The 13,467-nt window shown below is 51.9% G+C and overlaps 3 protein-coding genes across 3 annotated transcripts; 1 reads left to right on the top strand and 2 right to left on the bottom strand.

Annotated features, from left to right (window-relative positions):
- Nucleotides 1-469: 469 nt before the first annotated feature.
- On the bottom strand, nt 470-5,952 carry PG994_004907 (uncharacterized protein; the record flags this gene model as incomplete). The annotated part of the gene is made up of 6 exons (XM_066856316.1): nt 470-1,009; nt 1,074-1,561; nt 2,101-2,548; nt 2,646-3,050; nt 3,342-5,877; nt 5,933-5,952. The coding sequence occupies 6 exons, from the start codon at nt 5,950-5,952 to the stop codon at nt 470-472; spliced, it is 4,437 nt and encodes a 1,478-aa protein (XP_066718483.1).
- Nucleotides 5,953-9,320: 3,368 nt separating this feature from the next.
- On the top strand, nt 9,321-10,751 carry PG994_004906 (uncharacterized protein; the record flags this gene model as incomplete). Its single annotated transcript, XM_066856315.1, is given in 4 exon segments — nt 9,321-9,569; nt 9,816-10,254; nt 10,336-10,570; nt 10,586-10,751. 4 exon segments carry the CDS (start codon nt 9,321-9,323, stop codon nt 10,749-10,751), a joined length of 1,089 nt encoding a protein of 362 aa, XP_066718482.1.
- A 473-nt stretch (nt 10,752-11,224) lies between these two features.
- On the bottom strand, nt 11,225-13,180 carry PG994_004905 (uncharacterized protein; the record flags this gene model as incomplete). Its single annotated transcript, XM_066856314.1, has 4 exons — nt 11,225-11,695; nt 11,748-11,991; nt 12,065-12,926; nt 13,135-13,180. The coding sequence occupies 4 exons, from the start codon at nt 13,178-13,180 to the stop codon at nt 11,225-11,227; spliced, it is 1,623 nt and encodes a 540-aa protein (XP_066718481.1).
- Between the last annotated feature and the right edge of the window lie 287 nt (nt 13,181-13,467).

Raw genomic sequence — 13,467 nt, 5'->3', positions numbered from 1 at the left:
GGTGGAGCAGGTGTAATTCCTTGGGTGCAAAGCTGTTGGGTGCTCTTTATGGCTTTGGGGCTCGTTGGGTGCTGTTGGCTTTTTATCTTTTTATTCTCTTCATCATAACTACAGGTGCGCATTTATTCCGAGCTACCCATTAACCCATGTCCTTACCATGGTCCAATGATGCTTAAGTAAATCCACAACTACGGAAAAGCAGAAATATGTATCTCGTTCGTGGCCTTCCAGAGGCTGTCCATTTGTGGTGCTTATAAAGTTTTTCTGAAACTCAAATTTCAGCTTACGAGAACTTGGAGTAAAATAACGAAGATAGTACTTCAACCCATACATATTACAACTCTCCCCCGAGCTGCTATGCCATCCATATCAACCATCTATCATGAAGCGAGCTCCACGCCGCTTGTACTCTCTAACTAGTGCGTCCAGACTGCACCAGCTTAAGAAGTCCACGTAGCCATCAAATAATCTACCCTATCAAATCGCCATTCCACCCAGGCCTCCCAACGATTCCATACAGACCAAAGCCGATATTAATGATAATGACCAAAGGAACCGTGGCGTTTTGTACATCTGTGTGACTCTGAAGCACAAACCAATATACTAGGAAACTGACGACGAAGGACATCGCCGCCAAGAGGTAGGCACAGAATCCAATGAAACAGGGTAGTTCAAAAGCGGTCAGCCCATAGAACAGCTGTGTAGCATCTTGGCTTGTCCGTTCCCATTTCTCATACCGCTTAGGTGTCCTATGGAGATAGTTAACGCAGCCAAGACCGTTACCAACCTCTACATCTGTGCTGCCTAGTGCATTGCACCAACGTGGGAATCTGCACCGATCGCAATCGGCGGGGCATGACCAGTAGTGTTGGTGGAAGAAGCTGGCGGAAATGGGTGGTTTCCCATTATCAACATGTACAAAGTCGTAGTCAGGCAAGCCAAAAGGGAAATAGTACTCGTTCAGTCTCCCTAGAGATTCGCTGTGATATACGCCGTTAAGGTGAGAGAACTATGGATATTAGGTACTGGTCAACGAGTCTCCGATGGACTGTAAATGGAAGTGTATGGGATACCTCGTCCAAACCCCAGTGACTGAAGCGGTAAATTGAAAAGATTTGCTTAGGCCTGGACTGCGGGCTTCTGTACGCTTCCCTAAGGATATTGACGAATTCTTTGTCAGTTGATGATTTTGATATCTGGATGTTCTCAACCGGAAATCTGCCAGGCTTGACTATCAGATGTCTATGACCTTGATCAGGAGGAGTATCATCGGGATCGAGTGGGTCATCTGTGTTTGGTCTCTGGTCGCCTGGGGTTTCAAAACCATCAGCGAACATCTCAGACGTGTGGATGTCAGATGTGTCATCCACCTCAGCCTGAACATCTTCTAACTCATAGGTCCCAGCACCATTTTGGTCAGTCCCTACGGAGCCGGCAGACAAGGAGTCGGCCGTACCTGCTGGGACCAACGAGGTAGACGAGCTCGCTGATGTAGGACATGGGATCGCATCTGGTAGCGGATGTGTGTTCACCAGACATGTTGCCGGTCGCTCAGAATGACCTGTTGGTTGTGGGCAGCTCCAGGCCGCGGATAATTCCCTTTGAAAATCGATGACAGATTGAATTTCCATGCCGAGGGTGCTTGGGACTACCTTACAGTGCTCACGGCCATTGTCCTTCACTCGATGTTAGCTAGCTGAACGAAACCAATCTTGGCGATTGTGGTACTTACACCAGGGCAAACCCAACAGACGTAACACTCATTGCTTTGAAGCAAAGGCGAAGATGTTGGAAAAGGCCACCATATCCAACGAGTCTTAGTCATACTTTCCCATTCCCTTGTGAAAGAGTCCCACCAAGAAGATGGACGGCTGTTTTGTACCCGAACGTGTTGGAGATTTCGTACTCCCAGGTGTTTGAGATACCTCATCGCAGTCGAAAACCGGTTCGGAACTTGGCAGCCCTTAAGAAAGTATTGGAACACTTCAACTGGATGGGGCTGTAGGTCGAGATGGCTTTGTTTCATATTCCGTACAGTGTCCTGAGCGGTGTTGAGCCTGCCTATGGCGGCCAAGAGACATAATGCCGCGGAGGAATTACCGCTTTCCAAAACACTCAGCCACGTTGTGTTGGTGACAACGGACCCGGCTTGAATCAGGTATTCAATGGCGTCTAAATCGGCATTATGAGAGGCATAGTCCAATGGGGTGCGTCCATATTGATCAGGAACACTGACATTGGCACCCCGGGACACAAGAAACCGAATGATGAGGCCCTCCGAGCGCCGGGCAGCGCGGTGAAGACATGTCTGGTGCATATGATCCGTCACATCTGGAGACACCCCCGCGTCCAGCAGCAGCCGGAGAACTTGGATGCGGGAGCCCTGATGTGGAAGCTTCTCCAGACCGGTAGCTGTGGGAGACACACCATCAATCAGGACATGATGAAGCGCCGGAATCCCGATTCTATCAGAACTGGGAGAAACATCCATCTGGAGAAAGTGTCGAACTGTATCAGGGGAACCCGATTTGCATGCGTTGAGAAATGCCTTGGTCAAAGTAGGAAAGTGACGGTTAGTGTGGCGAGCGACACGTGGTGTCGTGTGCACATATGGAACAGTCCCCCCCATCCGAAAGGAACTTCACCACATTTGCCCTTCCATAGAGCGAAGCAAGTTCAAGAGCTGTGTGCTTGGAGTGATCCATAATATTGAGGTCTGCACCATGACTCAACAGAAGCCTCAACATGTCCAAATTTCCAAGGATGCTGGCATCTTGAAGGGGTGTTCGCCCAAGCTCATCAACCGCATCCACATTGGACGCCCCAAGTTGCAGTAATAGGCTTGCAATACTTGTCATTCTTTTCCGGGCTGCAAAATGCAGTGCTGTTGGTTCAGGGGCCCACACGTGATCACGCAGCCCCCCTTCCTGGACTAGATATCGGACGATATCGATTGATCTGCGCAAGCGGCTGTCTGCAATATCTGCAGAGCATTTGCGTCTGGCTTTGACGGCACGTCCCGCAGCTGTTGAAAGAGTCTCAGCCGACCACTATCGACGTTGGTATATATATCCGCATCGAGTAGCTGGGCGATAAGTTCATAGTCATCCGTTTGAATGGCTGCTAGATAAACTTCTTTCAGCATCGACGGGCCAGCAGTAGGAACTGCGAAGGACAGTGCCAGACTTTGCACAATGCTTCGATGGCCTCTCTTGATTGCATGAACTAAAGCTTTCGCTTTCCTCTCTGGACGTTCATGTTCAGTCTCAGGCTGGTCTAGCAGAAGACTGACAAGAGGTGTGTCCGCCCCAAGAAGCAGCCATCAAGGGTGTCCAAACTACCCCGTACTTTGTGTACTCAGTAGCCTTCATAGAAAACAGCTCCAGCCATTCTCGGATCAAAGCCTCATGTCCCAAAAAGCTTGCAACGATTCCTTGAGTGGGGTATGTTGGGAACATTTGGTGATCTTCTTCATTGTGACATTCATGGCCCCACCAGCGCGGAAACCATGCAAGAAACAACATAGATCTCGGGCGGAATAGCCTGCGGGTAAGGTCGTCTGGAATTACAGTACGGGCTTTAACTTGGTGTTGACGCCAATGTGTCGCTGCATACTGTATCAGTGGCCATCGTTGTTCGAGCTCATAGCTTTCCGTGTTGAGATTGCGGTTTTCCACGTGGCTGATTGTGTGTAGATAGTCCATGCACCATATATTGAGTTCGCCATGCAACAGAGAGGTGGAATCGTTGTACTTTCCCCTTAGCCGGCTGACTGGAGCCCGCTTCAGAGGCCATAGGAGTGGTAGTCTGCCAAGTAAGAAGTCTCTAGCCGTTTGATGGATCAGTCTGACTTTCGAGTCTTGTACTTCAACGAGCCCTCCAAGCAAGAACATGCCAGTCCCTAAGTCCTGGAATCTCGAACATTTCGCAGTCTGTTCGACTCCCGGTTTTACAGCCCCGATAGCTTCGAATAGTTCGACTGGACTCAGAGGGGCTTGTGCAAGACACACCCAAGTCAACGCCTTGAGTACCAATGCTTTATTTTGCCTCCGCAGGACTGCATCTAAGACAAACTGGTACAGTTCATCAAGACTGGTAGGAACGATTGACAAATATGTTGTAGGGTCGTGATCTGCCGCATGCCTGGGAAGAAAAGCTTTGAGGGTATTGTTGGTAAACCCCCTGCGAGGCAATGAACGGTAGAAATGTTTATCGCTCGACATGGATGATATGACGAGGCTTACCCACAGAAAAACGCCTGTTGCGCGGTTCGATATAACCAATTGATCAAAGATTGGTGTCAATACGCCACGGTAGATGTCCCACCTCAGTTCAAGGCGATCTGCAATTATGTGCTGCGCATCGTGAATCAAGCCTTGGGCTGGTTTTCCGATAGAAAGATCCAAGCGAGAAATAGCATCTCTCGCGAAAAGGTCCTCCAATATATGCGACCTGGAGCTCATCATGACCTTCAAGCCACTCGTTGAGCGAGGAAGGGTGCATGTGCAAGCAGTGCGAATCTCTGGCGGTACTAGGTCTTCAGGAGAAATCTGTGTACCGTCAAAGTAGAGTGCTTCAATTGTATCTCGCTGCACATCTGCATGGCACTCATCCAGGGCATCGATGATGACGAGGATATTGGAATGCCTGGCCAAGTGATGGAGGGTACAAGAGAGATCGTGCAAGTGACTCTCACCGTGGTAATGCCAACTTGCCAGGCTCGACGGAAGAAACTTTGATAGAGATGGTTGAAGTGCAATCACTTGATGAAGCAGCGACCGTAGAATACTCTCTGAACTGGATGGTGGGAAGTTGAAATCGGTGAAATGAGCTGCCACGAGAATGGGTAAGGCATCGCTACCTTGAGCCGACAAAACGGTGTCAGGCTCTATGCTGGACAGCTTGTCCCATATGTGCCTCGACATCACAGACTTTCCTGAGCCTGGCTTCCCAGTGATACAGTACATAGAGGGCCCTGTGGACTGAAGCCATGATTGCATGGAAACGATTTGCCATATCCAAGAGAAGGTCTTTTTGTGTGGTTCTGATATCAGGTATACGGCCGAAACGAGTTCCTCTGGCCACAGAGAGTGCAATATTTGGTACTCATCATCTCCAAAATCCCTTCGGGATGGCACAGACTTGTGGATCCAATCCAGCATCCAAGATATCCTGTCGCTGATGATTCGATAACCCAGATCGTTGCGCGACTTGTAATAACCCAATAGCTCGTGTGTGGTGTTCATTGGCATGAGCGCTTCCCCATCCTCGGGCAGATTGCAGACGGCGTAGCATTTGGGGACCACAGGAGACACCGTCTCATACACAGTGGTAACTCGAAGCCTTGTTGAATAGATCTTCATCCAAGAACGATGCAACTCGTCCAATGACAGCGATAGATTGGATGGACATTGCGAAGACGGCGACCATTGCAAAGATCGATTTGGGCTCCCTTTTTCTGGCACAAGGTCGATTATATCTCCAATGTAGGATACAAGGGAAGCAGGTAGGGATTTCGATAACGAGGTTACTCTATGTGGAGTTCCAAGGAAAACGATTGCCCGCGTTGAGCGCGCAATGGCGCGGTATTTGATCTCTCTCCAGGCTCTTACTAACGCAACCTTGACCACCAACCCTCCTATGCTATGCGCGATGAAGAGAATAGGGCGGTATGGATCTATCTTCCGTCGGTTGGAAAGAAGATCAAGCAATTCAGTCGCGCGGTCGTGTAGGGTCGCCAGGGGCGAGCCTGATCTGGGTCCAAGAGGGATGATTCTGGTCTGGGGGAAGTCGCCCGGAAGAAGCTCGTGGAGTGACAGGTAGTCGCTGCCGTCCCGTTGCGAAGAGAGGATGTCGGGAATGGAGATAATCACAATACTTGGAGATAGATATTAGCAGAGAACTGATTAGAATTGGCGATAGAACCACTCACTCTACTGTTCCGGGAGACATTTTCGGGGATTTATTGATACATAGATTTGGGGTCGATGTGCTTCATGTTCTAATGGAAGCGATAGGAATAACTTCTGGCCGGTTGTAGTGTGCAAAGAAAGGCTCGAAGGTAATAAACGGAGGTTAGGTTATATGAAGTGAAGCGCTGTTATATCCAACACAGGGTAACTGGTGAAACCGACTTCACGAGGTGTTGACTGAGCAAGAGAATAGTAACAGTTTAACGTGCGTGTGAGCATGGGGAAGGGATCGAGGTGCTTTCCACGAGCTGTACAAAGGAAGTAAAACCCTGTTTCGGGGAGTTGAGGTAGTAACCACAGGCAGAAGATCTCATCCACGATGAATACCCGGACCAACTCCTCTGTGACAGGTCTTTCCGCCGAAGATTGTGTCAGGGAAATTAGAGGTAGCCTACGACTCTTGGGGCGTCTGGCCACATTCAGCAGGAGACTGCATGTGACTCTTCTTCACCCTTGGTCTTGGAAATTTCACTCTGCTCTTGGTGTTCACTGCTTCGCCCAGTCTGAACTACCGGCACTGCCTCACAGGACGTGAACGATTCTTGTTTCCCCTCCCCTTCTACATCATACTACTGGCCAGGCTGTCTAGTTAAGCTGTCTAGCCAAAGGCTTCATCGATCCCAGTCTATGTGCGTGACATTTGCATTTGGGGTCACGCAGCGCTCTAGAAGGGGGCTTAGCAACGGTGGCTGTTTTACGTGCCGGCGGTGAGGGTATGGCGATTATTGACTGGAGCAGTCGGGACAAATGAGGTCCCTGCGAGATACAATATGATTGGATATTACTTGACCCCTCATTATGTACGCGGGCGCTTGATTCTGCAGATCCGTGGCGCTGCTCGAGTGGTGTGGTACGCCTCCGCAGTCCATTTTCTGCTTATGTTCGAGATATAATGGAACCCCCGATGCCGTGGAACATGTTGAATGATAAATGATAAGGAATGCTCCAATTGTCTTCCAATCGAGGTCCTTACCACATGATGGGTGGCAGATGCCACAGAGGGCAGGATCTCTGATGGATTTGGAAGGCAGATTTTAGGTAAAGAATTGTGGCCTGAGCTAGGCGAAGCTATGTGGAAAAACACCTTTGGAGAGGGGAGCGACGCCACATACGTTTCTAGTTTCGAAGACCTGGTACCTTGAATCTCGATGATTTGCAACTCACCGAGTCACGGCTAGCTTGATCCAAAGCCTCGTGCAATGAGCTCACAAAGCACTTGTAAGATTCCGCATCTCTACTTTTTGACATAAGCTGCGGAGTAAATTCAATGTGACCAAGTATCATGAAATAGCAATAAGCACTTCAATGTTCATACAGGTCAGTTATGAGATGGTTTCATGAGCTGTGAAGCTGGTGGTAAGCCAATCGGTGGCTGCAAGTAACTGCGACGGATCCCCAACCAGTACTTGGCTGACACCAACAAACCCAATCACTTAGGCGAGGGGCCAGCAGGACTCGATTGGAACAAGCACAAACTAACGGCCCGCACCGATGTCTACAACGCTACCTGAGTATGTTTGATCCCCCCCAAGCCAGGTATTGGGCATCATGACTATATAGCCGGATAGTCGCAGGTATACATCGAATAGGACGGAATATCCGAGCTAAATCTATCCTTAATAAGTCCTTAATAGAAGAGTTTAACTTAGATTCGCTACACAGTAGTAGTAATGGAGATAATTAGATTTTATCCCATTTTTCGTTTCGTCCTTTCGATTAAGTTTAATGGCGCTATTGAGTAGACCAATGCTTATTTGCACACGGACCGAGCCTTAATACGACGACGACCACAGCCCACTAGGATGGACCTGGTAGCGCCACGCGAGCAGAGACGTGAATCCCCGCGGTCTGGAAACACCCTGTTGTTGGTTCACTGGTGGTTGCCTATGCGTTTCTCTTTTTGCTGTCCTGCCTGTTGCATCTAACGAAAGAAGCTTGCACGGAGTTTACGGCCTTTGGTTAATGCCCGGGTGCCCCTGTGGGGCAAGCGTACAAATGTACGCCTTGCTGTAAATTGACTAGTGTGCTCAAGTGTTAGTAAGATGACGATAAAATGGCAGAACGCCAACTCCTAGTTTACCATATCAGGTTTCGGCAGTCAACTTCAGCCTCTTTCTGATTCAACGCCACATGGAAAAGATGCAACTCTGACGGCTTTGCCACTTACTGATTGCCCAAGTAACTGAGTCATGCCCATGCATGGTTCCCGCCAAGAAGACCTTGGTTTGCCTCCCGGTTTTTCACGTGATATTTCTTTTCCGGATGGAGCATGCCGTTCGCAGCTCGAGAGGTCCGCTTCCGTCCGCACCCATGGCGCATGTGTATGTAAGCTGAGCCTTAGCTTGCTCAAATTAGCCAGGCGGAATTACGACTGCGTCAACGTGCACAAGTGGGTCTTCTCCTAGTGCATGCCGGCTATCGTGAGACTTAGTACGGAGTAATAGCGCCGTACTGCGGCTGGCACTATATCGTGCATTGGACCGGAAGGGCAGGGATCGGTCACTGGAATCAACCGCCGCCAGTGCGTTAAAGACTCGAGTCGCCAGCTTACCAACCTAGACAAGGATTCAGAGAACAATACCAGGAACGAAGCAAGGTAACATATAGTTGCTGCTGCCTATCGGGCGCCCAACTCCATTGCCGCTGTGCTCGGCCCGGAAAAAGATAAGGGTATCGGAATTGCCAAAAGCCTCGGGTAACATGGGGCTTCTGGACCTGGACCGGCAAGTGCCGTGTAGATGGCGACAAATCTGGGCTGCTGAGAAGGTCTGTGTGGTGACATTACCGGGTTCCTGCGCCTGTCATTCGAGAAATCTGACTCGCTAATCGTCCAAAAGCCAAGATTTGGTCCCACGTGGTAACGATCAGGCTTGCGAGATCCGGGAATCGAACTACATATACGGACACTCGCCTGATCATGACTTCTATCCCCTGCCGTCCGTGCATCCGCGAAAAGAAGCGTAGACCGTGCGCCGTCGATAGCAGTTCAGGGCGCGAGGGCAAAAAGAGCAGGATGTTTATTCCGGGTACACATACCGCGATCACCATCGAATCTTCCCCGAGTGCTACTTCGTAGATCTCGTCAGAACTTGGTCAGCCCGGCGGAATGCAACTCTCTGAGCCTTTGTGAAAAGCCCCCGATGCTCCAGTAGAGAGTGGAGCGAGCCCCGCTGTCATGAGCTTTTGGGCACCAATAAACCGATCTATATATTCTTGAGCTTGGGGACACCGACGATTCGTCCCTCTCCATATTTCCCTTCACCTAAGGGTCATCCAAACCACCAGTGCTAAGCCGCCGGGACGAGGCCGACGACGAGTTTCCACATCGAACCACACGCTGCGACCGTCATGTACAACGACACAGCTGCCCGCGAAGGCTTCGCTTCTGCCCTTGCGGCCGCAGCGCTCACGACGAATTTGTCCGAAGAACTGTGTAATCCAACCCGCGCCCTTGTCATCATCATCACTTGTCTCGCGACGCTATTCGTTGTGTTGCGTTTCCTCGGACGATGGAGGCATGGGATGGCTTTTGGCGCTGACGACTGGACCTGCTTGCTCGCTTTGGTGCTGCTATATGCCAACTTTAGTGTCCACCTTGTCTGTATGTTATCCAGCCCATATAGTACGACCATGCACGGAACTTCAATTGTCGTCTCCCACCGATGTAAATTGGAAGAAATGATATCTAATTGTTGATACTCAGTGATTGACATGGGCCTCGGTAGACACGCGAGTGCTATGTCCGTGGATCAAATCGAGTCGCTCAACAAGGTATAATATGATTCCACTATATGGCCTATTCCGTCCGAAAAGCTTGGCTAATCTATTTTTACCCTCAATCAGGTCCTATTTGCCGGCGAAGTACTATACGTGACCTCGATCAACAACTACAAGATCTCGCTCCTCTTCTTCTACTGGCGGACCTTCCCGGTGCGCCTGATGAAGATCGGCGGGCTCGTGCTCGGCCTCTTCTCCGTGCTGTGGACCTTCGCCGCCATCTTCGTCATCGCCTTCCAGTGCAGCCCCGTGAGCAAGGCCTGGCGGCCCTGGGCCGCGGGCCAGTGCGCGGACCTGCTGCAGACGGAGCCCGCCATGGCCGGCCTCAACATCTTCTGCGACGTCGCCATCCTGTGCCTGCCGCTCCGGCCCGTCCTCCGCCTGCGCATCAACGCGGCCCAGAAGGCCTTCGTCATCGGCACCTTCCTGCTGGGCTCGTACGTCGTCTTCACGAGCTGCTACCGGCTGGCCATGTTCTTCCAGTTCGACCCGAACGACTTCAGCTGTAAGTTTGCATCATGCCATCCTCAGCACAAACATGTTCAAATTTTCTTGTGGATTAGCTGACCAAATTACCCGGGTATAGATACTCTTGCCGAAGCCCAAGCCTGGGACGTCGTAGAAATGGCCAGCGGCATCATCTCCGCCTGCCTGCCAACCCTGGGCCCGATCCTCAAGACGGTGACCAATTCGCTCCTCGTCAATACCCGCTTCGGCAAGCGGATGAGCGCGCTGGGGCCGGCCCGCTCGAGCGGTCCAAAGGAGGACCTCGTGACCATCGGGGGCTCGGGCTCGTCGTGCCAGAGCCCGCGGTCCCCGCGGTCTCCACCCTAGAGCTTCCGCGACAAGTACGGCACCATCGATGACCCCGACGAGGGGGTGGCCATGAATATCGTGGTCACACGGGAGGTCGCCATGATGGTGCGGAACGGGGCCAGTATCCCCATTACCCCGGCACAAGACGAGGCCCCACTATCGCCTAGGATGTTGGCTATAGCTTGAGGGGTCTACTTATGAAGTCAATGAGAGGATTCCTTTTCGCTTGCGTTTCTGGTGTTGTAAGCTGTATAGCTTTCTACAGGATTAGGTGGCCTCGCGGTCAACGGATGTTGATAGGGGTACATATTCGTAATTTGCAAACTGGGTAGTCAAGATATATGACGACTCTTCAGTTTTACTTATTCTCCTGAGCGCGTGTATGCTCTATTATCCACACTTCAGCCGGGGTTTGAAGGTGGCCGTGCTTGCTTCTTCTCATAGGCACTAATTAAACAGAGCTGAGCCACGAAATAGAGATTGTTGAATTGGATAGTAAACGCCAACGGGAGATAATGAGAGAGTATTCATCAGTGTTCAGATTTAAAAGAGCCAACTTCAGCCCTATCTAGAAAGCTAGCTACGACAAGACTGCCCGAAAGAAACGGAATATCTAGCTCTATGGTAGAAATATCAGCAAGAGGAAAGGTTTCTGGCCATTAAGTCACCTGATAAAGCCACTCAATATCGTGAGACCGAGCACCAGGCTCAAGCTGGGGATACAGGCCAGAGTTCGCGTTTAGGAACTCTGAAGTCGGAACATCAAACCTGGACTCCCAGCGCTTGGTGGCAATTATATCGGTGAGATCCTCATCGTTGGTTTCCTTTTCCACCGCAGGGGGGTCATCCTCGGGCCCCGACGCCACCTCCGTCGCCTCCTCGCAGGCCTCGAGGGTCTTCTTATCGGGCAGCCGGACGGACTGCGACCACCGGAAGAAGTCGTTCGGGTTCCAGTCGTGCTTGATCTTGCGCAACTTGGCGGCGTTGCCGCCGTAGTAGGCGCACTCGTACGCGTCGTCGGCGAGGGCGGCGTCCGGGAAGTTGACGAAGACGGCCTGGCCGGCGACCGTGTAGCGGCGCAGGCGCGCCTTGAACCGCGCCAGGAACCCGCGCATGTCGCGCTCCACCCACTTGTCCAGGAAGGTCATCTGGATGTAGCACTGGTACGTCGCCTCGCGCCACCGGAAGGGCGTCGCGCTGCGGCTCTTTGCGCCGCGCCACGCCGCCCGCGTGGATGAATGAGACGGCACACTCGGCCTGCTCCTTGTTGAACTTGTCGCCGAAGGCGTCGAGCTCCTCCTTGACGATGATGATGATGCTGTTCATATTTTCCATCGCGTTGGCGTTGTCGACCGCGAAGCCCGAGTAGAGCCGGAACTGGGTACTGCTGGGCACCAATCGTACCGTCTCCTCATTCCACTGGGCACTGTCGGGCTGGGGTTAGTCATCGTCTTACTTGGTCAAGAAGCTTGACTAAAATCGGTGTGATTCAGACTTACGCTAGCGTCTCGTGGAGAAAGCGACTAGATTTCTCCTCCATACAACGCCGCTTGAGCTGCTTATTTATGTCGAAATTCTTGATCGCCCGGTCCATATGTTCTTGAAAGAACTCCCTATCTCCGTCGCAGTAGCTGATGAATCCCACCTGAGTTCCCAAATTATCGCCCGCCTGGCGAACCCAAGTGGTGTCGATGGTGATCCGGTCCGGCCAGCTGTAAGCATAATAGCTACTCATGGTGGACTTGAGCTGGTCTTCTATAAATGCCTGCTCTTCGTCACTGAGGATGGCGTAATCATCGGGTCGGTAGGCCCAGACGTACCGCCCCGCCGTCACCCGGCCGTAAGGGTCCTGGAGCTTGTCGAGGCGCAGCTGCCACTGCACGACGACGCCGAAGTTGCCGCCTCCGGCCCCGCGCAGCGCCCAGAAGAGCTGGCCCTCCTCCGAGTTCTTGTCGTCCTTCTCGCTCACCGTGATTAGGTCGCCGGCGGCTGTGACGACGGTGATGGCGATGACCGAGTCGGACCCCAACCCCAGGCCGCGCGAGAACGGCCCGATGCCGGCGCCCATGAGGTAGCCGCTGACGCCGACGGTGGGGCAGCGCCTGCCGTTGGTGGCGTAGCCGTTGTAGCGGCCGTTGATGATGCGCTTGTAGACGTCGACGTGACAGACCGCTCGTACTCGATATTGCCCGGCCTGTACACCGGAATGTTGTTGGATCGGCAGAAGTTCATCAGCTCGGCTGCCGGCGACGTGGGCACGGCCGTCTTGGGCCCTCGTGTCTTCTTGGGGATATTTGCCATGGAGGGCTTCCTGCTCGTCGCCCTGGCGCGGTTCGGCGAGCCCGAGGAACTTGTGGTGGGCTCGGGCGATGCGGTTGAGGTCCTGGGGTCTTGTACTTTTGTAGTCGGTGCTGAGTCCTCGGAGGTCCAGCCGGGTGCCTCAAATCCTACCTTTTTGGCAGGACGCGGATTATTTAAGGCGTCAGCTGAACTCGTGGCCACTGACGCCTTGCGTTTGGGTGGTACATATTTTTTCGAGTTCATTATTGGATAAATCGGGGGTCCTCACCTGTGTCCAGCTCGGGCAGGGTGGAGAGAATGTAGATTAGGATCATCGTCACCCAGGGATGTTCTGTGAAGCATGGACACATAAAAGGCTAGGGGCTTTGTTGTGGTCTGAAAGATAATACTCGAGCGCAGCCAACAAAGAACTCCCGAGTAGAAACAGATCCACCCTATACTCCTACCGCAAACGACTTTCGAGTCTTGGCGCTCTTAGAAGCAATATACGTGGTTAGGCCCCCCTATTTTAAGCTTATCCTACGAGTACTCCCAACCTAGATTATTCGAATATGGCACTTCAATACAGCAACAAATCAACCTGCATTTGACCATTGCTGAA

The sequence above is a fragment of the Apiospora phragmitis genome (genome assembly GCF_038363925.1).
Source record: "Apiospora phragmitis strain CBS 135458 chromosome Unknown utg000005l:1.0-4161743.0:1.0-4166827.0, whole genome shotgun sequence".
Lineage (NCBI taxonomy): Eukaryota > Fungi > Ascomycota > Sordariomycetes > Amphisphaeriales > Apiosporaceae > Apiospora > Apiospora phragmitis.
The sequence above is the reverse complement of the archived record's forward strand: the minus strand, read 5'-3'. Positions and strand labels throughout refer to the sequence as shown.